A 22,890-nucleotide genomic window follows, 5' to 3' on the forward strand; every position below is an offset into this window, starting at 1 on the left:
CCAACTACCAAATCCATGCACTCAACTGCTGTTATCCTGAAATGAAATAATGATGAGAGGCAGTGGGTCTTGGAAACAGACTGTGGCAAACACAGTGTTTTGAAATTATATCATGTTTCCTAAAAGTCCTAAGTGGGTTCTATAAAGCTCACCCGGTTGGATAACCTAAACTTTCAGTGAAAAAACAACTGTACTTAATGTTTTTATTTCTAAAAAGAGGCAGGAATCAATTTCTTCAAAGCAAAAAAGCACCCAGATCTCCTCCAGGTTTTGTCCCAAAGTCAAATTGGCATGCATTAAAGGCAGGTGCAAAGGACATAAGGCAGCACAGTGGCCGACTGGGCAGCTGAGTGTGAACCCTAGACTTGACGATATATTAACCTTGGTGACAGTCAGCAATTCAAATTTCTTCAAACGTAGTTTTCTTCTTAATCAGTGAGATGATGATAGTACAGAAAAAAATACATGTAAGAGCACAGAACCCCGCACCAAGTTCCCCTCATTAGAGGATATCAGGTAAGTACTGCTTCCAGCCAGTGCTGTGCCTTCTCAGCACAAGAATCTCTTAGAAATGTTAGCATTAGTTCAGACTGTTTGCAAGGAAAACAAACCCAATGTAAACTAGCAGATGTTGAACACTGATGAGGAACTTACAATGTGCAAGATGAATCATCTGGCCCCAGAGGACTCAAACATATAAAGCATGGTTCATGCTCAGGGAGTTCCAAGTCCAAAAATGTGGGTGAGGCAGGCTCTTATCTTATCAGGACACACCCTACATGTTAAGTCATGGGGCCCAAGGGGACTATACTCATAGGACCCAAGGGGAATATACTCATATCTTGAGGCTCAGTCCTTTCAGGATGAAGTTGGACAATGGGTTAGTGTCCTTTGGGATATACTAGGAGTTCCACTACGCAATGGGTGTATCTTGCATCCATAGCTCACTCCCCAAGAGAGAGGATCCAATGGGGTTATCACCCCCCAATATTAAACCCAGTATGGAAATTCCTATAAAAACCATGCAAAGGCTATTGACTCTCCACTCATCTGGCCTATTGCCTTTGGGTCAAGACGCCCAATGCTCCAGTCCATGGTGTGAGTCGGAACTTTTTGCAGAAAAAAACCCCAAAGCTTAAGGCCGTTTATTATGACCCTTGGTCATTTCAACTCCCAGGAGCCCTCTCCCCATCTCCCTATTTAGCAGCACTCAGAGTCTGCTTTAGACAATTATCCCTTTCTCGACGCATCCTGGCCCCAAAGTGGGCACGTGACCCAAGACAGCAGTCAGACAGTCACACCTTAGAATCTGAATCTTTAGAGAGAACATTTTGGAACTGCCCAAATCCTGGCTTTTTGTAGTCTGGCTGAATTCTCCCTCAGAAGTTCCCCTAGATTAATTTTCTACATAAGTGAGTCAAAATTGGTTCTGTTTCCTAAAGGCCTGTGTGAAAGGAACTGTTTTTTGCTCAGCCAGCAGCTGTGCGCACTTCAGTACTTCTTTGGGCGGGAAAGTGAGGAAAGAGGTACACGTAGTATTTTGTCTTGGACAAGGGAATTAAAGACGCTGTAAGGAAAAACACGGAGCCAGTAAGTAACCCAGACCACCAAGGCAATGCTAGGTTTTGTTGAGGAAGGTCCTAGTCGTCTCTGTTCAAGTAAGGGCATCAACACGAGACAGCTGACACTGGTCACGCTCTTCTCTTTCAGTTGCTACCACTGGGCGTCCCGCATGTTGTTTTCCTTCCGGGCCAATAACCACGCTCGTGCATTTGATTAAATTTTATTTTTGGAAGGGCATTCCTCCCAGTTTGAGATTACATAATCAAGGGGTCTTAAAAAAAATGTTAATCATGGAAGCCTAGCATCATCTGCAAAAATCAGGCTATGCTGCTAAGTACAATCAAGATTATAAGAACACAAATGTCCTTAAGTCTACCGGACCTTAAGAATTATTCACCATCACCCACTAGAAAAAGGCAAAACGTTGCCCTCCTGAAAAGGTGGATCACTTTTCAGGAAATCAGAAGAGTTTCCCAAAGCCTTAACAATTGTGATTATGTTAATAACCCTTACACATGCATTTTACGCAATCTGTGCTAAGTCAGCTAGGAGTCAACAGGCCGGAAGTTGGCAGGCAAATCACACCCTTGCTGTTGCTGCTGTTCGTGAGGACACTTGGAGGTCCCCACCTGCAACTCAGAGGCTCTTCCCATTGTGTTCATACAGTTTAAGTACACGTATGAAGAGACTTGCTACCAGTACTATGCAAAACAAGCACACTTAATACCGCAAGTCATTTTTAACACAGGATGTCCAAATGTTCAGACTTTTAACTATGTGTGACACAGCCAAGATATCCCACCATTCCAATAAAAAAGTGGGAGGGGTAGTTTTAACATATCATTAATATGTCCTATTAAGTTTTTCTAGGGAAGACAGAGTAGCCCATACACAATCTAGGGACAGAGGAAAACTCAGATCTCGGAAGACCTGCGGTTTCCGTGCCCCACCATGTGGAGGGCTTACCTTCTTCCTTGCCAGACACCTGCTAGTTGCGAAGACCAAGGTCATTCCAATTGCTCTGCATTAGGAATTTCACTGCCCCTGACAGCCCACACGTGGAAGGTTCTTTGTGCCTGCGCGGCAGCACAGGGCCCGTAAAGGGAGAGGATGAAAGCATTCCCCGAGAGACTGCTGAAAAGAACCCCCTGCCCCGGTCTCCCCCCAAAAGCACTCATGATACTCTTTACATTCAAGGAATGAGACGGAAAAGAAAGGAGACACGCAGAGTCTAATGTACTCCAGCAGCCACCGCAAAGCTGGTCTTGCAACAAGCACGTGACCTAGCTCAAATCGCCCTCGCCTCCCTCTTCAGTTTCTTCCCTCCAACGGGTCTTTGCTGCCAACACGACCGGTCTTCAAAGGCGCTGAGTCTCCCTTTTTACCAAGTGGCTCAAGCTAGTTTTAATCCTTCCCAATAGGATCCAGGTGAAAATAGCCTTGGGAATGCAGCAGCAGAGGAAACAAGGAATATACAGAAACAGAAAGTTTAGGAGAAGGGCCTCCCAGTGTTGAGTTAGAGACAAAGGTTCCAGGCTGCTGCCAGCAGCGGGGTCACCAGCAGAGCCATCGTCCCGGAGACAGTGGTGCCAAAGCTCCTGTTACACAGGTCCTGCTGGCAGCAGCGGTACTGGAGCTTCTGAAGCCCCAAGGAAGCTGAGATGCGCTCGAAACTGCAGTCCGCCAACTTCCAGCACTGGTAGTAATAGGATTTGGGCTCTGTGGGGGAGACACACACACAAGGGTGAGCAAGTGGGCAATGTTCTGTGCCTGCCTTCGAACTCCTGATCCTACTTCTTAGAACCTAGCTCCGAAGGGAAGTAGAGACATCCGGGCAAGAATACGTATCCTAGTCGGGCTATAAAGGGGAACGATTGAGCGACTGATGATGCGGCTCGAAAAGGAACTTTTCCCTAAAACCAAAGTCTCATGAGAACCCGCACAGCTGTGTGTGGTGGGAGCCCACAGGGGATCGTGCTGAGGTTTTAGGGGTTTGCTAAGATTTTTAAACACATACTCCCATTGATCCAACAACCTTACTTCTAGAATTTGCTCTATGAAGTTCCTTGTGAAAAAGATTAGGAGAGATCCTCAAGAATGGTTACTGCAGGGGGCGCCTGGGTGGCTCAGTGGGTTAAGCATCCGACTCCAGCTCAGGTCATGATTTCATGGTTTGTGGGTTCGAGCCCCGCGTCGGGCTCTGTGCTGACAGCTCAGAGCCTGGAGCCTGTTTCAGATTCTGTGTCTCCCTCTCTCTCTGCCCCTTCCCTGCTCGTACTTTGTCTCTCTCAAAAATAAATAAACATTTAAAAAAAATCCCTAAGAAGTGGAAACCCACATGTCCATTAATTGGTGAATAGATAAACAAAATGTGGTCTATCCATACACTGGAATATTATTCAGCCATAAAAATGAATGGAAGTATTGATAACACGTGATAACACGGGTGAACCTTAAACACATTATGTTTGGTGAAAGAAGCCAGTCACAAAGGCCACAAATACTGTAGAATGCCGTTTATATGAAATGTCCAGAACAGGCAAATCCATGGGGACAGCAGGTAGATTAGTAACTTCTGGGTTATGTGGCAGGGAGGAATGGGAAGTGACTACTTAATGGGTAAGGATTTTCTTTTCGGGATAAAAATATTCTGGAGTTAGTGATGACAGACGTGCAACCTTGTGAATACACTAAAAGTCACTGCATTGTATTATTTTAAATTGTATGTGAATTATATCTCAATAGAGTGGATGCAGGACAGTATGTAGAATGAGAGCCATCTGTGTAAATAAAGTGTATGTGTGGAGGTAAATGCATTAATTTTTTTCTAGAAAAATCCCCAAGGAATTTAACAGTATTACCTTCCCAGAAGACTATCCTTCATTTATATATCGCTTATGGACCGAGATTTTTTTTTTAAAGTCATTGGATAACTTTTTAAAATATTTTAAACTTCATTTAAAAATCATTAGACTATTCAGTAATATAGGAAGAGTTTCCAAGAAAACATGCCACTATGGTCCCAATCTTTGCACACATAGAAAAATAGAAGCCAAAAGCATATATGCCAACTATCCCATGGTTTTTTTTAATATTCAGAAAAATGAAGGGAAAAACAATGTGTTAGTTGAGAGGAATTATGGTAGATTTTCCTCTCCGAAATAACTGTCTATGTGCCAAGACTGTGTGCTACAAACTGGGGCTATACAGACATAGGAGGTATGGGCCTTGCCCTGGAATCCCTTTCTTATCTTCTGTGCTGGGAAAAAAGAAAAAAAAATGCAGATACCTATTTCCCTATTAAAGGCTTGTAACTAAATTTCATTCATGGCTGGGAACAAAACTACATTTTTTTTTTTCAACATTTATTTATTTTTGGGACAGAGAGAGACAGAGCATGAACGGGGGAGGGGCAGAGAGAGAGGGAGACACAGAATCGGAAACCGGCTCCAGGCTCCGAGCCATCAGCCCAGAGCCTGACGTGGGGCTCGAACTCCCGGACCGCGAGATCGTGACCTGGCTGAAGTCGGATGCTTAACCGACTGCGCCACCCAGGCGCCCCCAAAACTACATTTTTAAAAAAGTTTTATTTATTTTGAGAGAGAAAGAGAGAACAGGTGCACAGACGCAGGGGAGGGTCAGGGAGAGAGGGAGAGAGAGAATCCCATGCAGGCTCCGCACCATCAGCACAGAGCCCAACTTGGGGCTTGATCTCACGACCTTGAGATCATGACCTGAGCCAAAATCAAGAGTCGGACATTTAACTGACTCAGCCACCCAGATGCCCTCAAAACTACATTCATAATTGCAAATGTAACTGTCCCACCTCCTCCTCAGAGGGAATGTGTGTTTGGACTGAATTTTAATGAAGTTTGGTCAAGTGGCAGAGGCCAGAGTGTTCTAGTGACTTTACTTTCTTGGTCATCGGTATTTAAGATGCCTCCAATAGAGGATGCTGTAGAATAGGGCAAGTTACTGCTTTCCATAATACTAACCAGGCAGTGGAACTGGAAAAACATTAAAGCTACCAGAATTTTAATTAGGGGAACCTAACAGCCTGGAGAGAGCAGATAGCAATTTATTAATAATTGCTACCAATTAATCATTTACTATGTGTCCTGCAGTGAGCCAAGCATCTGCTTCAATGATCTTTTTAATTTTTTTTTTAATGTTTATTTTTGAAGGAAAGAGAGACAGAGCTCGAGCGGGGGAGGGGCAGGGAGAGAGAGGGAGACAGAATCTGAAGCAGGCTCCAGGCTCGGAGCCTTTCAGCAGGGAGCCTGACACCAGGCTCAAACTCATGAACTGTGAGATCACGACCTGAGCTGAGGTCGGATGCTTAACCAACTGAACCACCCAGGCGCCCCTCTACTTCAATGATCTTATTTGCATAACAACCTCTGATGTGGTGAGCTCACCAAAGCCTCGGTCAGAACCACCCAAATAAAGCGGATTATATCAGAGTCACTGCAATGTTAGAGGTTCTCTCTCTGCTTGACGCATCATCCCGGCTCTCTTTGAAGATTTAGTTTGCATCTAACGTCACCAAGCAACGTCCCTAATTGTCCTCGGCACCTCTAAGTGTGCCCCTTGTTCAGAAGGTCATAAGGGACACGGCCAGGATGCCAGGAAGTTTCAGCTGATTTCACACTCAACGCCTACTTCTCCTCTAGACTCACTCTGTACAGCACCATCATGTGCGTTTTCTCTTCAAACTGCCCCCCTGACCCCAGAAGAGAAGTATGCCCACTTTCTAGTTGGGGAAAATGTGGCTAGAGTAGTTGAATGATCTCTCCAATGAGTACCTGACCTTTGACTCATGTTTTTGACAGTGTGCCCTGCCTCTCCCAGGAGACGTCAATCCGAGCTGCAGGGGGATTTAGGTGCTCTGTTAGTATCTGTCTTACTGCAAGGTCAAAACAGCTCTAGTTCAAGAACTGCTATTACATGTCTGGCCGAATTTGGGGACTTCTGTACATAAGAAGAAAAATATTTAAGATTCATGTTATCCCTTTTAAAAAAATAGATTTTATTCTTTAGAGGACCTTTAGATTCACAGCAAAATTTAGCAGATGTAGAGTTCTCAGCCCCCTGACACCTCTGTGACCACCCTAAAGAACCTCCCCCTTTATCAGCATCTCCCCCACCGCCCCCCCCCCCCAGTGGTACACTTGTTACAACTGAGGAACCCACATGGATTTATCATTACCATCCAAAATCCATCATTTACGTTTCGGTTCGCTCTGGGTGTTGGCATGCAATTTGACATACACGTGGCACATGTCCACCAATATAGTATCACACAGAGTAGTTTTGTTGCCCTAAAATCCTGTGCTCCACCTTTTCATCCCTCCCTCCTTCCTGCTAACCCCTGGCAACCAATGACCTCTTTATGGTCTCCTTTTGCCTTTTCCAAAATGTCCTACCATGGAATGATACATTACGTAGCCTTTTCGTATTGGCTTGTTTCCCTCAGTAATAGGCATTTAATTTTCCTTCATGTCTTTTCATGGCTTGATAGCTCATTTCTTTTTAGTCCATTGTCTGGATGTACTACAATGCACAGTTCATTTACCCATTCACTTACTGAAGGGCATCTGGTTGTTTCCAAATCTTGGCAACCATGAATAAAGCTGCTAGAAACATCTGTGTGCAGGTTTTTGTGTGGACAGAAGTTTTCAACCCCTTTGGGTATATATTCAGTGAGTGCTGAATCACACAGTGAGAGTATATTTAGCTTATTTAAGAAACTGCCAAGCTGCACCATTTTGCATTCCCACGAGCAGCGAACGACAGTTCCTTTTGCTCTGAACCCTTGTCAGCATTTGGTGTTGTCAGCATTTTGGATTTTGGCCACTATTAATAGGTGGGTCTTGTTATTTATACGAACCACTTTTTCTTCCCCAAAGTTTATTTTTATTTATTTTGAGAGAGAGACAGAGAGAGAGAGCAAGAGGGGGAGGGGCAGAGAGGAGGAGACAGAATCCCAAGCAGGTTCCATGCTGTCAGAGCAGAGCCAGATGTGGGGCTCGAACTCACAAACAGTGAGATCATGACCTAAGCTGAAGTCAAGAGTCGGATGTTTAACTCACTGAACCACCCAGGCGCCCCTACACAAACCACTTTTAAAAGTGGAACAATTCATTATAAGATAGATAAGTTTTGGATGTCTCACGTATAGCATGGTGAGAATAGTTACTAATATTGTATTGTATGCTTGAAATTTGCTAAGAGGATAGATCTTAGTGTTCTCATCACACACAAAAAAGGCAACTGTGAGGTGCTGGATGTGTTACTTAGATCACTGTGGTAATCATTTCACAATGCATACAAATATCAAATCATTACACTGTGTACCTCAAGCATACACAATTTTTCTCTATCAATTATTGTTCAGTAAAGTTGGAAAATTTTTCAATAAAAGTTTAACAATCAGAAACAATGGGATTTGAGAGCTGGAAAAAAGATTTGGCTCTACTTCCCTCCTTCCCTCTCCTCTTCACCTCTACCATCCAATACACATATTACATTTCATAAATGAAAAAACACAGGCAGAAGGAACTTACTGGATGGAGGCAGGACAGAGATGGGAGATGGGAGCTCCTAACTGCTAATCTAATTCTTACTCTACACATAATATTGCCTTTATTCTGTTAGTATCCAAAATCTATAAAGAACTTCTCAAACTCAACACCCAAAAAACAAATAATCCACTGAAGAAATGGGCAAAAGACATGAATAGACACTTCTCCAAGGAAGACATCCAGATGGCCAACCGACACATGAAAAAATGCTCAACATCACTCATCATCAGGGAAATACAAATCAAAACCATAAGGAGATATCACCTTACACCTGTCAGAATGGCTTACATTAACAACTCAGGCAACAACAGATGTTGGCAAGGATGCGGAGAAAGAGGAACCCTTTTGCATTGTTGGTGGCAATGCAAGCTGGTGCAGCCACTCTGGAAAACAGTATGGAGGTTCCTCAAAAAACTAAAAATAGAACTACCCTACGACCCAGCAATTGCACTACTAGGCATTTATCCACGGGATACAGGTATGCTGTTTCGAAGGGACACTTGCACCCCCATGTTTATAGCAGCACTATCAACAAGAGCCAAAGTATGGAAAGAGCCCAAATGTCCATCGATGGATGAATGGACAAAGAAAATGTGGTGTGTGTGTATATATATATGTATATATATATGTATATATACATATATATATGCATATATATACATATATACATATATACATATGTATATATGTATATATACATACGTATATATACATATATATATACACACACACACACATACATATATATATATGTATGTATATAATGGAGTATTACTCGGCAATCAAAAAGAATGAAATCTTGCCATTTGCAACTATGTGGATGGAACTGGAGGGTATTATGCTAAGTGAAATTAGTCAGAGAAAGACAAAAATCATGACTTCACTCATATGAAGACTTTAAGAGACAAAACACATTAACATAAGGGAAACAAAAATAATACAAAAACAGAGAGGGGGACAAAACAGAAGAGACTCATAAATATGGAGAACAAACTGAGGGTTACTGGAGGGGTTGTGGGAGGGGGGATGGGCTAAATGGGTAAGGGGAATTAAGGAATCTACTCCTGAAATCATTGTTTCACTATATACTAACTAATTTGGATACAAATTTAAAAAAATAAAAAATAAAATTAAATATAAAAAAAATATTGCCTCTATTCTCTTATTTGGAAATGACACTTCTTGTGGAGAGAGGTGGGAGAGATGTGGTTGAAGAGACACAGATGATCAAGGTTAACTTGATGCATGTGCTCATACATAACTGTGTTCAAATATTTGTGGAGTGAGTGGCTATGTTCTCTCCAGGGGCCTTATTGTGCTTTCTACATTAACAATGAATTATTATGGGCCTCTCTATCGAGGTAGAGGACCTGTCCTACACAATCAAGGACCTTGCATTGTAGGGCTTGGAATTTTAGCCACATTCCAGGAATTTATATCAAAATTATCAGATACTCCAGTCAGACAGGATAATTCTGATTTGTCCTTACTTATTGAAGGATTTCTTCTTTCTAGGCAAATTAATCTTCTTCTCCTTTCTATTGGGTTTTTCTGAACCTGTGGGTCTCCCGAGCCTTTTAGGAGTTCACCTGATATGTTCAGTATTCTTTGTGGCTGACTCTGGAAAGGCTTTGTGGTAGAGTATAGAAGAAGAGAATAACCTTGAAGGGTGTTTTTATTTTTCTCTCTTAGATGACAGTTACTGCTTGTTGAATACAAGCCTGATGAGAATGAATGTGGCGCTCATTTTTTCCCAGGCCCTCCTCATCCCCTTACAGTTAGGAGGCAGGGAAGGGGCAGGCTCTTACCGGCTTCAATGTAGAGACACGAGTCAAAATTCGATGAACAAACGGTGGTCTTAGTGCAGTTACCACTCACTGGTGACACACAGCTGTAGCATGTCAGGCTATGACCTAGAATCAGAAAGAAACCCGTCAGGACTTGTTAGAGCAGCACTAACTTGCCGTCCTGGCGGAAGGAGGCCCACCATCTGCACTCGATGGGACAGGGGCTCGCAGCTCACAGCGCGCTTCCATTCCCACACAGATCCATAGCAGATCTATTTTTCCAACCTCAAACTGCAGTCCCAGCAGCAATTTTTGGACCCTGATACAAGTACAAAAAGAATTTCCATGTGTCAAAATCCCTAGAACTGTGCAAATGAGAAGCTTCCTCTTACCCTCAACTAGAAGTGATTTTTAAAAAGTGATTAATTTGCAGCGATGTATTAAAAGGTAACTATCAAGAGAATAAACTAACAGAATTCTATAAATGCCTTCCAGGCAACGAATGCTCTCTGATCACATTCTCATAGATCGATAATCAGTTATGTGGCAGTATCTGTCTGTGTGAAAGGACATTTTTGAAAATGAAATATGTAAAATCTCATAGAAGAATGTCATGGTGAAACCCAGACCAAGTGTGGGTTTTAGAACCCAAGAGCTAACTTGCAGTTCTAAGGCCAAAGCATATATCCATCCCCACGGGGGAGGGAATTTTCCAGAAGGCCAGAAGAAAGTGGCTCCTCACTATCTGAGCATATAGGAGCCAAGCTCTCTAGAGCATCTTAAATGGCCATGTTCGCCTTCCCTGGTGTGAAATCCCACCTAGCAGACGACTCTCCATCTGTGAAGGTTCCAGATTAACCTTTGAAAGGTCGGTCCAAATAACTCCCTCCTACCACTTTGTTTGCAGATGACGAGACAGATGCCTGGAGCCAGGCACCCCCCCATAGGGTGAAGGTGGTGGGGGGGGGTGGTTAGCCCACTCTGCCTCTTCCTTCCTGAGGGCGTTGGTTGCCCCTGTGTGGGAGGGGAGCCACAATGGGAAGGGACAGAGACGCAATGTTTCTGCAGTCCCCTCCTGTTCCGGATGCGTGTACACACGCATGAGAGGGGAGAATGTAAGAGGGAGGGTGAATTCTGGCTCGGATCCTGGAGACGGCCATTTGAAAGGTTGTTCCTAGGACTGAATCTTCTCCTGGCTAGAGCCAGAGTTCATTTGGTTTCTTCTTCTTCTCTTTTTTTTAATGTTTATTTATTTATTTTTGAGAGAGGAAGAGAGAAAGCAGTGAGCAGGGGAGGGGCAGAGAAAGGGGGGAGACAGAGAATCCTAAGTAGACTCCCCGCTCCCAGCGCGGAGCCTGACATAGAGCTCAAACCCGTGAACCATGAGGTCCTGACCTGAGCGGCAATCAGAGTCAGATGCCCAACCGCGTCACCCACGTGCCCCTTCATGTGGCTTCTTGACAAACCTTTAAACAGTGGAACCAAAGTTCACCTTTGGAAATTCTGTTGGGCAGAAATATTCATAGCTACCATGTTCATTCAGTGTGCAAATATCCACGTACCCACATGCTAAGCATTGGGTCAGTCTTGCTGAGGTCGAAGAAAAAGTGAGCGCATGACCTCATGATTCAGATCCATGTCCCCGGGGACCGCTCACCTGAATGGCAGAGGACAGCCAGGATGAGCAGGAGCACCAGCAGGATGAATCCTTGGCTTCCCATCGTGATCATCCACAGACTCTGCAAGGAAGGGACACAAAGGGTGGTCACAAACCAACAAATGGGTGCTGGTTATCTCAGAGACCAACAGCTGGAGGGCCTGGAGCCTTCAGGTAGCATGGGGAAGGAGTTAGCAGATCGAGAAATGGTCTAGAAATGGTCTGGGGTGCCGTGAACCAAGGTGCTCTCCTGGTCCCTCCTCTTGCCCCCAAACCTCAGGTTACTAAAGAAACGCTGCCGGTCCTGGGAGAAGGGTGGCTGTGGGAGTCAATGTGCACCTGGCCGAGAGTCAGCAGTGCCCGGGCCCCAACCCCAGCTCTCACCTACAGTGGCCGTGAATAAACGTCCACTCCAAGCCACAGTCGTCACGATCATGCAGTGGGGATAGCACTCTCTTCCCCATAAGTGTTGTTTAGTCAAACGGGAATACGAGAAAAATACTTAATTCAGCAACTACAATTCCCACTCTGCTGCCCCCACCCGAAGCTGCTGGCTGGGCCCGGGGCCTAGCAAGGGTCACCTTTCCAGGCCATGCCACTAAGTGTGTCAGGCCAGACAGGTGACACTGGTGCCCTCCAGATGCCGGTGCCTCCTGCGGCAGAACAGGAGGCAAAGGTTTAGCATGCACAGAAGCTCCCCACCGTAGCAAGTGTGATGGAGACACCGCCTTGTTCACCTCCTCCCCTCTGGGGAGGTAAAGAGGAGTCTGGGTGACTTTGACGACCAGTCCCACTACAGTAATGCCTACGTGGGTACAGTGAGCATCAGGGGAGGAGACGGAAGGGTTGAGATAGCTCAAACCCTTTTCACCCGATAAGGAAGGCAAAGCACAGAGAGATTTCTAACTGAGTAAGTATAAGTCAGCTCTAAGAAGTCTCCCAATCCCACCCCTACCTTCCCGACCCCCTCCTGAAACAAGGAGGCAACAGTGCCTCTAAACCAAGATGCCCCACAATCTAGGCCCCTCAGCCCCACAGGTCAGGACTTCTGCCTGACAGGCCCAGGGTCTCTTGGTAGGTGAGCCCCCACCCCTCTTTAAGTTAAGAACATCATCTCCACACCTCTGAAGGTCATCCTCTGCTCAGGAATGGGCTGAAGATGGTCAGGGGAGGGTTGAGAACCAGAAAGAACAGATTCTGGCATTGCTCAAAGAAAACACTGAGTAAGTCATGCCTGGATCAAAGAGACACGGGGCTTTCCTGATGTGTGGGGAACTAGGAAGAAAACCAAACAGGGCCTGGCCTTTCTTTACAAGTTGAATAACCTCTACTTCCTTCTGGCCTCTTCAAAATCTGCAACAACCTACTAATGGCCACCCCCCCCCCCCATGCTGAGCCGCCTGGGGGTTAGCTACCCACAGCAACCCCATACAGTGAGGATTGGAGGTGCCCAAGGGCAGAGGTTAGAGCTCAGATGTTGGAGTGGCAGAGATCTGGATATAGGGCAGGTTATGCGGCTGCAACCAGGCCTCATTCACTTCATCTACAACAAGCGGCGGGTACAGAGGTGCGATCCAACACCGCGAGGATTTATGGAGGTAAAACAAGTTAAATGAGTATGTGCTTGACACAGCCAGGCACACACAAGTGGTGGATGTGTGGATGCACACCGACTTCTTGCCCTAACTCAGACAGGCATGTCTACTACACCTCCTGTTCTGAGTACCTGAGTACTCGGATCTTTCTTCCTGGCCACTCCCCCTGAGAGGTGGGGGCCCTGAGGCCTCTGTACTCTAAGGCTGAGGAAGAGGCCTCAGCCCCTCCTGCTGGCATCCTGACTGCCCTGCAATGCCCTCTGCCTGGAGCCAGAGGAGTGAGAACCCCATCTACTCTCCCCTTGCTAGTGAGTGACCTGGGCCTGGGCACACTGCCAGCTCCCCGCCTGGCTTCTCATGTTCACCAGTTTCTGGGCAGAAAGGATAACTGACACGTTCAAGTTAGACAGGGCTCAGGTCTGTGAAGAACAAGGAGAGGAAGGTATTAATCTGAGGTTCCCCACAGCAGGGCAGGGGCTCCAAAATAAGAACGGCTGCCACGTCAGGTGTCCCCCCTGGAGGAGGAGGAGGGAGGGAGCTCCAGGCCAGGGTCAGGAACTGGGAAGGTGTCAGGCTGGCAGGAACTTCCAGGCTTCCCCTGGAATGGTGACAGCAGCATGACAAACGGGGCCATACACAGAGGTGTCCCCTGATGAAGTGCATCGGAAAGAACCTGCCTCCTAAGAAACGCTCATCTCTTAACAAAAGCAGGGAAGAAACAATGAGCTGCTTAAGGGACAGGCTTTCCGGTCTGGTCTGGAGAGTCTGAACAAGGCCTTGAACAGGTCTGGCTCTGCCACCTACGTGCTGTGAACTCAACCTCTGAACTCCACTCTCCATTCATTAGCATGGGGATAAATACACATACTGCATGGTACAACACCCGGCACTCAAGAAGGCACTCCGAAAGCAGTCGCCACTATAGTATTACTGAAGAGTTGTGAGGTTACCAGGAGGAAGAAACTGGGGAGGGAGGGGGTGATGGGAGGGAGGGGTGTGGAGGGTAGACAGAAGGTAGCATTAGGTGAGGAAGCCAGACAAACGCCCTGGAATGGATGAGCCGGGGGCATCGAGGGCACCAGACGTTAAGGCAGCCCCCAGATTTTGGGGTTGAATGGAGAGTGTCAAGGCTTGGTTTCAACACATCACTTTGCTGGCTGGTAGTCACTGTGGCCGCTTCCGTGACATGGCTGTGGGAGGGGAGGGCAAAGATGGCAGAGGAAGAAGTGGCCAGTGTGCTGATGCCAAGGTTAAGCTGTTCAAATCGAAATGAGACCAAGTCTTCGTTAACCACTACTAAAATGTCAATTTCCAAGGGCAAAACGTTCTCATGGCAGGAGAGGGAGGAAAGAAAATACCTGATTGCTTTAAAGCTGTTTTATAAATGCCCCCAACATGTTGACAGTAGTTAATGCTAAGACGGATTACTTATGATTTCTTATTTCTCTTCCTGACCCTTTACTTTTTGCCATACTTTCCCCAGCTATTCTATAATGGACCAGGTATTACTTTTATAATCAGAGATATTGGGAAAATCCACACATAACAAATGTTTCCCTTTTGGTGGTCACATAATGTCACCCATCTTTTGGCAAATCTTTCTTCAGAATTAAAACAAAAACAAACTGAACCTCGTAATTTCAAACTCTTACCCCCTACTCTAAAACACCCTCAGCTTTAAACTTTATTTATTTATTTATTTTTTAACGTTTATGTATTTTTGGGACAGAGAGAGACAGAGCATGAACGGGGGAGGGGCAGAAAGAGAGGGAGACACAGAATCGGAAGCAGGCTCCAGGCTCTGAGCCATTAGCCCAGAGCCCGACGCGGGGCTTGAACTCACGGACCGCGAAATCGTGACCTGAGCTGAAGTCGGACGCTTAACCGACTGAGCCACCCAGGCGCCCCTGCTTTAAACTTTAAAATGATGCCCATAAGTTAAGTGTACATCAGATGCTCTGCCATGACTTTCCCACTCCACCCAAGCCAAACACTTCCATGCAAAATGTACCCAGAGGGCCCAACACTCTTCTTTGCTAAACACATTAACTCATTTAAACAGTGGATTTAAGGGGCACCCGGGTGGCTCAGTCGGTTAAGCGTCCAACTTCGGCTCAGGTCACAATCCCATGGTTCCAGGGTTTGAGCCCCGCCCCGTGTCAGGCTCTGTGCTGACAACTCAGGGCCTGGAGCCTGCTTCAGATTCTGTGTCTCCCTCTCTCCCTGCCTCTCCTCTACTCACGCTCTGTGTGTGTGTGTGTGTGTGTGTGTGTGTGTGTGTGTGTGTGTCTTTCTCTCTCTCAAAAATAAAAAAACAAATTTAAAAATTAAAAAAAAAATTTAAACCGCGGATTTAATTATTGGAAACAGACTAAAGTCATTCTGAATAAAGTCCAAAGACTAAAGATGGGTAAGCCTCCTGGAAAATACCATTTTGGAGTTGTAATACACACTTGAAGCCAGTCTTAGGAAGTATGGACAGGTTTTTCTGGGTGACTCTGAAGCTGATTCCTTCAGGGGTGCTCCAAATAGGCTTTTCATCTGCAGGAATAAGTAAACACTAGAAGATAGATAAGCACTGTCTAAAACAGTAAACATTTGGCAACATACACGGCTATGAGTAAATTAGGATACAGTTCTACGGTGGGGAACTGCACAGCCATGAAGAGGGACAAACAGGGAAGGCTGTTCACAATGTATTAAGGAAAAAGCCAGTTTAAAAATAGCTATAATCTTATTACTTTTTGTTGAAAGTGACGCTTGGAATACTGTATCAACTTTCCTGAACAGTTTTGGAACATGTGGTTGATAGAACAGTAGAATTATGAGCAGCTTGTTCATGCTTAAATATATTTTCTTAACAATAAACATTTTTATAGAAAGAGTTCTGAACGTGATAGCAGGATATGTTAATGTACTTACAAATCATTTTACTTGCAGCTTAAGTTTTTTTTCTACTACTCAACCTGATTAGGTATAAAAATATATACCACTTTTCAAAATTGGCTTGAGGTAAAAAAATGTTTTGTGTACATATCCTCTCCTATGTCTATCTGGTGACAATTATTTTAGTCACACTCTGTATTGGTAAAATACGAGGCTTGGGTGATTCTCTTGCAGTCCTGCAAGAGAGAGCTATATTCTAATCCCACTTTGCTGCCGATTCATAGAACCTTAAAGCGGTCAAATGAGAACTGACGTGTTCCTCATTTGTGAAGGGGTAATGATTATTCTACATAATGAAAACAATATAAGATTAATATGTGAGGGTTTTAAAGCTTAATATGGACTAAAAAGTAGCAGTTTAAGGAACAAACAAGCAGACAAATGTACATGCAATCCTGGAGTTACTCTGTCTTGGGCTCAGCAGACCTGACCTGGAAATAGTATTTTTAATTCCTAGTGGCCAATTTCTGAATTCTTTCCCGTTTATCAGGATAGTAAAATAAACAGGTGTAGAACCCAGGAGAAATAGTTGAAGGAAGAAACCAGGACTCTTCTATTTGAAAAAATATAGTCAGAGACAATTACTGTCTTCAGATATGCTGAGGGTCACTGAGAAAGGGAGGGAGAGGTTATCCTGTGTAATTTCCAAAGGCAGCATCAGGACTTCCTAAGGAACAACTATTTGCCTCCACCCCATCCCTCCTACCTTCCTGCTGTGTGTGAGGCAATGTACAGAGTATCAGCACATGTGGAAAGCAATTCCCTTGATAAAATGTAAAAAAACTTCTCATCACTTGACAATGTTCAAGCAGAGAGCAGAGATCAAGGATCACAGACATTGCAGAAAAGGTTCCTGCAGAAGGCAGCAAGGGGTTAAAACCAAAGTTCTCAGAAGTACAAAAGATTAATTTTACAATAAAACCAACCTGATAATTATTTATTCATTTGCATCCACCTGAGATGGAAGAGGAAGCTGAAACGTTGCAAGGTGATTTACAAATACAGACATCCCTGATCAAGTTCCTGAAAATGCTTTAGGTAGCAAATTTATGGATAGTGTGAGCCCACATTCCACCCCCCCCCCATATCCCATTATTTTAAAAGGAAAACAAAGGGATGTTACTGTCCATCCAGAAACTCCAACCAGTCCTTCCAAATTAACTATCTAAACAATCCATAGAACTTGAACATGAAGCATTTAACACATCGCTATTTAATGACACAACTTAAGCAAATGAAAGGAATTCACTGGTGAGTGGGCATATTTACTGCCGTTAAGTAGGTTCACTCTCAACACCCCATTTATCCCACAACAATTATTTATGAGCCCCCTGTGAGCAGGTACTGTGCTAGGCGCTGTGTTAGTGACCAGTGAACCAGGCAAGGCCCTGCCTAGAACTTTATAATCTAGTGGAGGTAGACATCACCTAGTGCTAAAGACTAGAAAGAAAACAAAATAAGGGAACAGCACCGGTTCTGAAACGCAAGTGGCATAAGAGTCACCTGTAAGGCCATTAAGCACAGATGCAGAGTCCCATCTCTAGAGGTTCTGGGTCTTGGGTCTGGGGTGTGGGGGATAAGAATTTGCATTTCTAACCAGGAACACACTGAAAACCACTGGGTTAGAGGGTGACCAGGGACAAGGGTGAGGCTAGTTTAGATAGGGCTGGAAGCGTCTCTCCCAACAATGTTGTGAGAGAAGCTGTTAGTTCTAATTAAATAATTAAAGGCTTCTTCTCCTTTTAAGGGCCTGTGTGATTACACTGGGTCCAATGTCACTGAATGCATTAACTGTATTTAATCCTCACACAATGTTTTAAAGTAAATTTAATCTGCCTCCATTTATCAAAAGAGGAAACTGGATCAAGGAGGGGAATGAATTTAGGCAACTGTGGTAGGCAGAATAAATAACACCTCTCTTCCCCAAAGGTGTCCGCCTCCTAATTCCCGGTACCTGTGAATACTGGCAACCTTAGATGGCAAGTGACTTTGTAGATGAGATTAAGGTTACAACCTGTTCTGGATTATCCATAATCATGTGGGAGATTACATTGAAGAGGACAGGAAGGCAGTAGGATCTGTCAGAGATGTGAAAACAGAAGTGGGATGCCTGGGTGGCTCAGTTGGTTAAGTGTCCAACTTCAGCTCAGGTCCTGATATCAGGGTTTGGGAGTTCGAGCCCCACATCAGGCTCTCTTCGGATCTTCTGTCTCTCTTTCTTTCTGCCCTTCCCCCACTCGTTCCTTCTCTCTCTCCCCCCACCTCAAAAATAAATAAACATTAAAAAAAAGAAAAGAAAATGAAGCAAGTGGGGGAGCCTCATTGACAGCTGGTAGAGCATGTGACTCTTGATATCAGTGTTGTAAGTTTGAGCCCCACGTTACAGACTACTTAAAAATAAAATCTTAAAAAAAAAAAAGAGGAAGAAGAAGAGGCAAGAGATTCAAGGAGGAGGATGGAGCTCTCTTACTACTGCTGATTTTGTGAACGGATGAAGCGGGGTGGGGGGGCCACAGATGAGGCGTACAGGTGGCCTCCAGTATAGTCCTCAACTGACACTTGACCAGGAAACGGGACCTCAGTCCTCTAACCAAATGGACTCCATTGTGCCAATAACCTGAATGAGCAAGGAATGGCTTTTCCCACAGAGCCTCCAGAAAGGAACACAGTACTACCAACACATTGACATGAACCTGGTGATGCCCACAGCAAGACTTCTGACATACGGAACCACAGATTTAATTAATCTGTGTTGTGTTAAGCCCCTAAACTTGTGATGATCTGTTTCAGCAGCAATAGAAAACGGATGCATCAACCCCAGAACTGGTCAATAGTTAAAGCAGCATTTAAACTCAGCTCTGAGCTTTTACCCACAGTTAAACTCTCTGGAGAGGAGACTTCTCGTGAATTCAGCTTCTGAAGTAAATTATTAAGCTGAGGCCACCAGAGAAGAGACTTTTATATCGATGCTGGTTCCAAGAGCTTCACAGATACCCATCAGTTTAGTTTCTGCTCCTGGGAGCGTGGCACCTCAGAGGCTGATGAACTTTAAGGCCAGAAGTGTCCTCAAAAATGAAATCTAGGGTTCTCATTTTCTAGAAAACTATTGGAACCCCAGGGAATGAAGTTACCTGTCCCGAGGCAACACGTTAGTTGCAGAGCCACACTGGGTGGGTCCTGCTTCCATTCACCATGGGCTGGTAACTCACAAGTGGCTTAGTGTCAGAGGCTTGGAGCTTTGCCTCCTTATCGCCTTGGGACACATATAGTGCCTGCTGCAGCCACGTATACAGACACACCTAGACAAAAACCAGTTACTCAGTTCACAGAAGTAATTACATCAGAAGGTAGAGACAAACAGAAAGCCACCATCATAATGAACAGCCCCTCCCAGCCACCTGGGAGGTCCCAACTGCCAGGGACAACCCCCCCAAAACTCTCTAAACCACATAAATCTGCAGCTTTCCCTACAAGGGCCTTCTCTGCCATTTGTTTCAGGACTGCAAAAGCTAGAGGTCTCCGAAGAGGGCCTCTTATTAGAGAGCCAACTCATGGCCCTGCCCTTTGAGGTTATACATGCATAGCCAATGGTTTAGTGAAGATATTTCACAAAGATACAGCGCTTAGATAAAAAGTACATATTCCCCTTGAGGAAAACCTCAAGCACCTCTGGGCTTGGTTTTGTTTTTTGGCATTCTGGCCGAAGTTTAAGAGCTGACCCAGAATTTTTAATTTGCTTCTTTTCAGGAGCTTGTACCTGCAGCTGTCAAGGTGAATTCCATTACACAGCTGCTCTCCTCATTGTAAAACCCACTTTCTTTGGGCTTTGATTTTCCAAATCACTCAGTAATAATGGGCTGTTTTCCTTATATCAAGGTTCAGCAAAAGGTTTCCTGTTTCTGCTTTAAAAATACAGAAGTGACAAGTTGTAGGCATTTTTGGTTCTCTGTGAGGCAAGTCTTTATCTTCCTTGGGGTTACAAATCTACCGCCAGAGTAAATAACCACATTAAAAAAAATGTTTTTTAATGTTTATTTTTGAGGGAGAAAGAGAGAGAATATGAGCAAGGGAGGGGCAGAGAGAATGGGAGAGAGAGAATCCAAAGCGGGCTCCAAGCTATCAGCAGAGAGCCTGCTCGGGGCTCCAACTCAGGAACCGTGAGATCATGACCTGAGCTGATGTCAGATCCTTAGCCGACTGAGCCACCCAGGCGCCCCATAAATAACCACATTTTGAGAAATGTGAACACCCCTAACAATGAACATTCTGAGCTGTATGTATCTTCCTTGGAGAAGTGGGCGTAAAATGCCCTTATGGGGAACAGGAACAATTGCTGTGGGGACACCCAAAATACTAATAGCCACCAGTTGTGCCTCACAAACAGGTGCCAAACTGATTTCCACGAATTACCTCAGTCCTTTTAACACCCTATGAAGTAAGGCCTATTATTTTACTGATAATAATGTGAGGTTAAACAGCTCGCTCAAGATTACCCAGCCAGTAAACAGCAGAGCCAAGATTCAAACCCGGGTGTGCTGCCCAGGCCCTTGACCGCTACACCGTGACACATGAACTTGGTGGTTGTGAATTCACCATTTCTATTCATGCACATCAAGCTTCAAACTCTACCTGATTCCAGGTGGATTCCAGAGCCATGGTCACCAAGAGACAGATTAAGCTAGGTAAGGTAGGGCAAAAGTGGTAGAAAAGAGGTGTTTTCCTGAGAACTGAACACAGAGTCATCTCTGGGTTAAGTCTCCTACGTTTGAAGTCTTTACCTCCATTTCACAAATTGTTTATTATCACAAGCTAACCTTGACAGGGGCCCTATGTAGGCTATGTCTCTAAATCTGTAAAATGTACGGGCTGATTTGTTTAGAATTAAGTAGAAGTATTGGGGCGCCTCGGTGGCGCAGTCGGTTAAGCGTCCGACTTCAGCCAGGTCACGATCTCGTGGTCCGGGAGTTCGAGCCCCGCGTCAGGCTCTGGGCTGATGGCTCAGAGCCTGGAGCCTGTTTCCGATTCTGTGTCTCCCTCTCTCTCTGCCCCTCCCCCGTTCATGCTCTGTCTCTCTCTGTCCCAAAAATAAATAAACGTTGAAAAAAAAAATTTAAAAAAAAAAAAAGAATTAAGTAGAAGTATTGCAGTTGAGAGAGGTGGGCAGCCAGGTCTCCACTGGGGCCCCTTAACCTCTTGAAGAAAGTCACCACCAAGTAAGAACATGATTTTTTTTTTTAATTTTTTTTTTCAACGTTTTATTCATTTTTTTCGGGACAGAGAGAGACAGAGCATGAACGGGGGAGGGGCAGAGAGAGAGGGAGACACAGAATCGGAAACAGGCTCCAGGCTCCGAGCCATCAGCCCAGAGCCTGACGCGGGGCTCGAACTCCCGGACCGCGAGATCGTGACCTGGCTGAAGTCGGACGCTTAACCGACTGCGCCACCCAGGCGCCCCAAGAACATGATTTTTAAAAGCACCAGCTGGTGGGCGCTTGGGTGACTCAGTGGGTAAGCATTTGATTTTGGCTCAGGTCATGATCTCATGTGGACTGAGTCCCAGATCGGCTCCTGGCTAAGCCTGCTAGGGGTTCTCTCTCTCCCTTTCTCTCTGCCCCGTCTCCGCTCATGCGCGTGCTCTCTCGCTCTCAAAATAAATAACATTAAAAAACAAAAAGGCATCAGCTGGTCACAACAGGAGGTACCATGGCCACAGCCGGTTATAGAGAGAAGGAAAAGCACCGTCAAAAGGAAAGCGTGAGAAAGTCTCTGGGCTAGCGCCTTCACAAGGTGCAAGATGAACGCCCTATTTCACAACCCGGGCCTGCCCAGGACAGAAGCAGGAAACCTGATCTCAGAAGTCTCTGCCAAGGTGAGTCACTAACTCCAGCTCCTCTCATTGTGGGTGCGTTCCAGGCTAGCTTCCAGAAGCCATTTCCATTGCCCGGCCGCCGCCCACGTGTGTTAGTTAGCTAGCCGAGAGATGGCATATGTGACGCGGCGCATTTCCAGGATCCATGGAGAGCCTGCTTCTCGTTAAATAACAACACAAACCTCGATTTAACGTTGCTTTGCAAGTCCGCTGCCAGACTCCAGGAAGGGGGTAGCCCCCTCAAAACAAAATGTCTACGTTTCGGTCCCGCCCTTTTTCCAATTCCAAATTTGTACAGCTAGAGAAGGTCTGTTACCACCTGACACGGAGCGGGTTGAACCTCCTTTCGAGGCATGATTTCTCTTCCCTAAGGTGCAAGAGCTTCCCTTCAGAGCCAGGCGAGGGCAGGTGGTCGGGGTTCCAGGAAGATATTCCCTAGGCAACGGAGGGCACAGCGCGCAGGATTTGGGGTGTTTCAGAAAGGGCGCCCACTCCTCCCCCCTTCTCTTCTTTTTGTTAACAAAAAGAAGAGAAGGGAGGGAGGAGTTGTGCAGGGCTCTCCTGGGCAGCCCCAGGCAGGCCACCAGGGGCCTCCGGTGCCGGGAAGCCTCGGGCCGCGGGCAGAAGGGCCTGGGGGAGGATGCCGAGAGTCGCCACTCCTCCTGGGGTCTCCGCCCGCCCCGATCCCGCCGCAGGTGAGGGCACGCATCGAATCTAGCTCACTGCGGCCTCAGGTTCCGGGTGCGGCTCGGACCCAGCCCAGCCCAGCCCAGCCTCGGGCCTTACCTGCCAGCAACCAGGGTGTCTGTTCCAGCGCCGCGCGGCCCGTGTGCTCTGGCCCCGCAGGTCTTTTCAGCCTGGGTCGCTGAAAGCCCGGAAGCTCCGCCCC

At 45.7% G+C, this 22,890-nt stretch overlaps 1 protein-coding gene across 2 annotated transcripts; it reads right to left on the reverse strand.

The window, feature by feature from the left end:
- Nucleotides 1-1,771: 1,771 nt before the first annotated feature.
- On the reverse strand, nucleotides 1,772-22,890 carry CD59 (CD59 molecule (CD59 blood group)). Of its 2 annotated transcripts, none has more exons than XM_047877356.1 (4): nucleotides 22,788-22,890; nucleotides 11,592-11,673; nucleotides 9,956-10,060; nucleotides 1,772-3,282 (listed from the first exon to the last, which is right to left on the reverse strand). In XM_047877356.1, the coding sequence occupies exons 2-4, from the start codon at nucleotides 11,662-11,664 to the stop codon at nucleotides 3,080-3,082; spliced, it is 381 nt and encodes a 126-aa protein (XP_047733312.1). In that variant the 5' UTR covers nucleotides 11,665-11,673; nucleotides 22,788-22,890; the 3' UTR covers nucleotides 1,772-3,079. The 2 variants fall into 2 exon arrangements, with proteins under 2 accessions (XP_047733312.1, XP_047733313.1); XM_047877357.1 differs by lacking the exon at nucleotides 22,788-22,890 and adding an exon at nucleotides 19,264-19,412.

Source organism: Prionailurus viverrinus, chromosome D1, assembly GCF_022837055.1.
Source record: "Prionailurus viverrinus isolate Anna chromosome D1, UM_Priviv_1.0, whole genome shotgun sequence".
NCBI lineage: Eukaryota > Metazoa > Chordata > Mammalia > Carnivora > Felidae > Prionailurus > Prionailurus viverrinus.

Excerpts from the sequence above, each read along its gene's own strand:
- CD59 (XM_047877356.1), bottom strand. The coding sequence starts at position 11,664 with ATGATCACGATGGGAAGCCAAGGATTCATCCTGCTGGTGCTCCTGCTC. Across the intron at positions 10,061-11,591 it reads GGCTGTCCTCTGCCATTCAG|GTCATAGCCTGACATGCTAC; the intron begins GTGAGCGGTCCC and ends TTCTGATTCTAG. Across the intron at positions 3,283-9,955 it reads GTGTCTCTACATTGAAGCCG|AGCCCAAATCCTATTACTAC; the intron begins GTAAGAGCCTGC and ends TCTCCCCCACAG.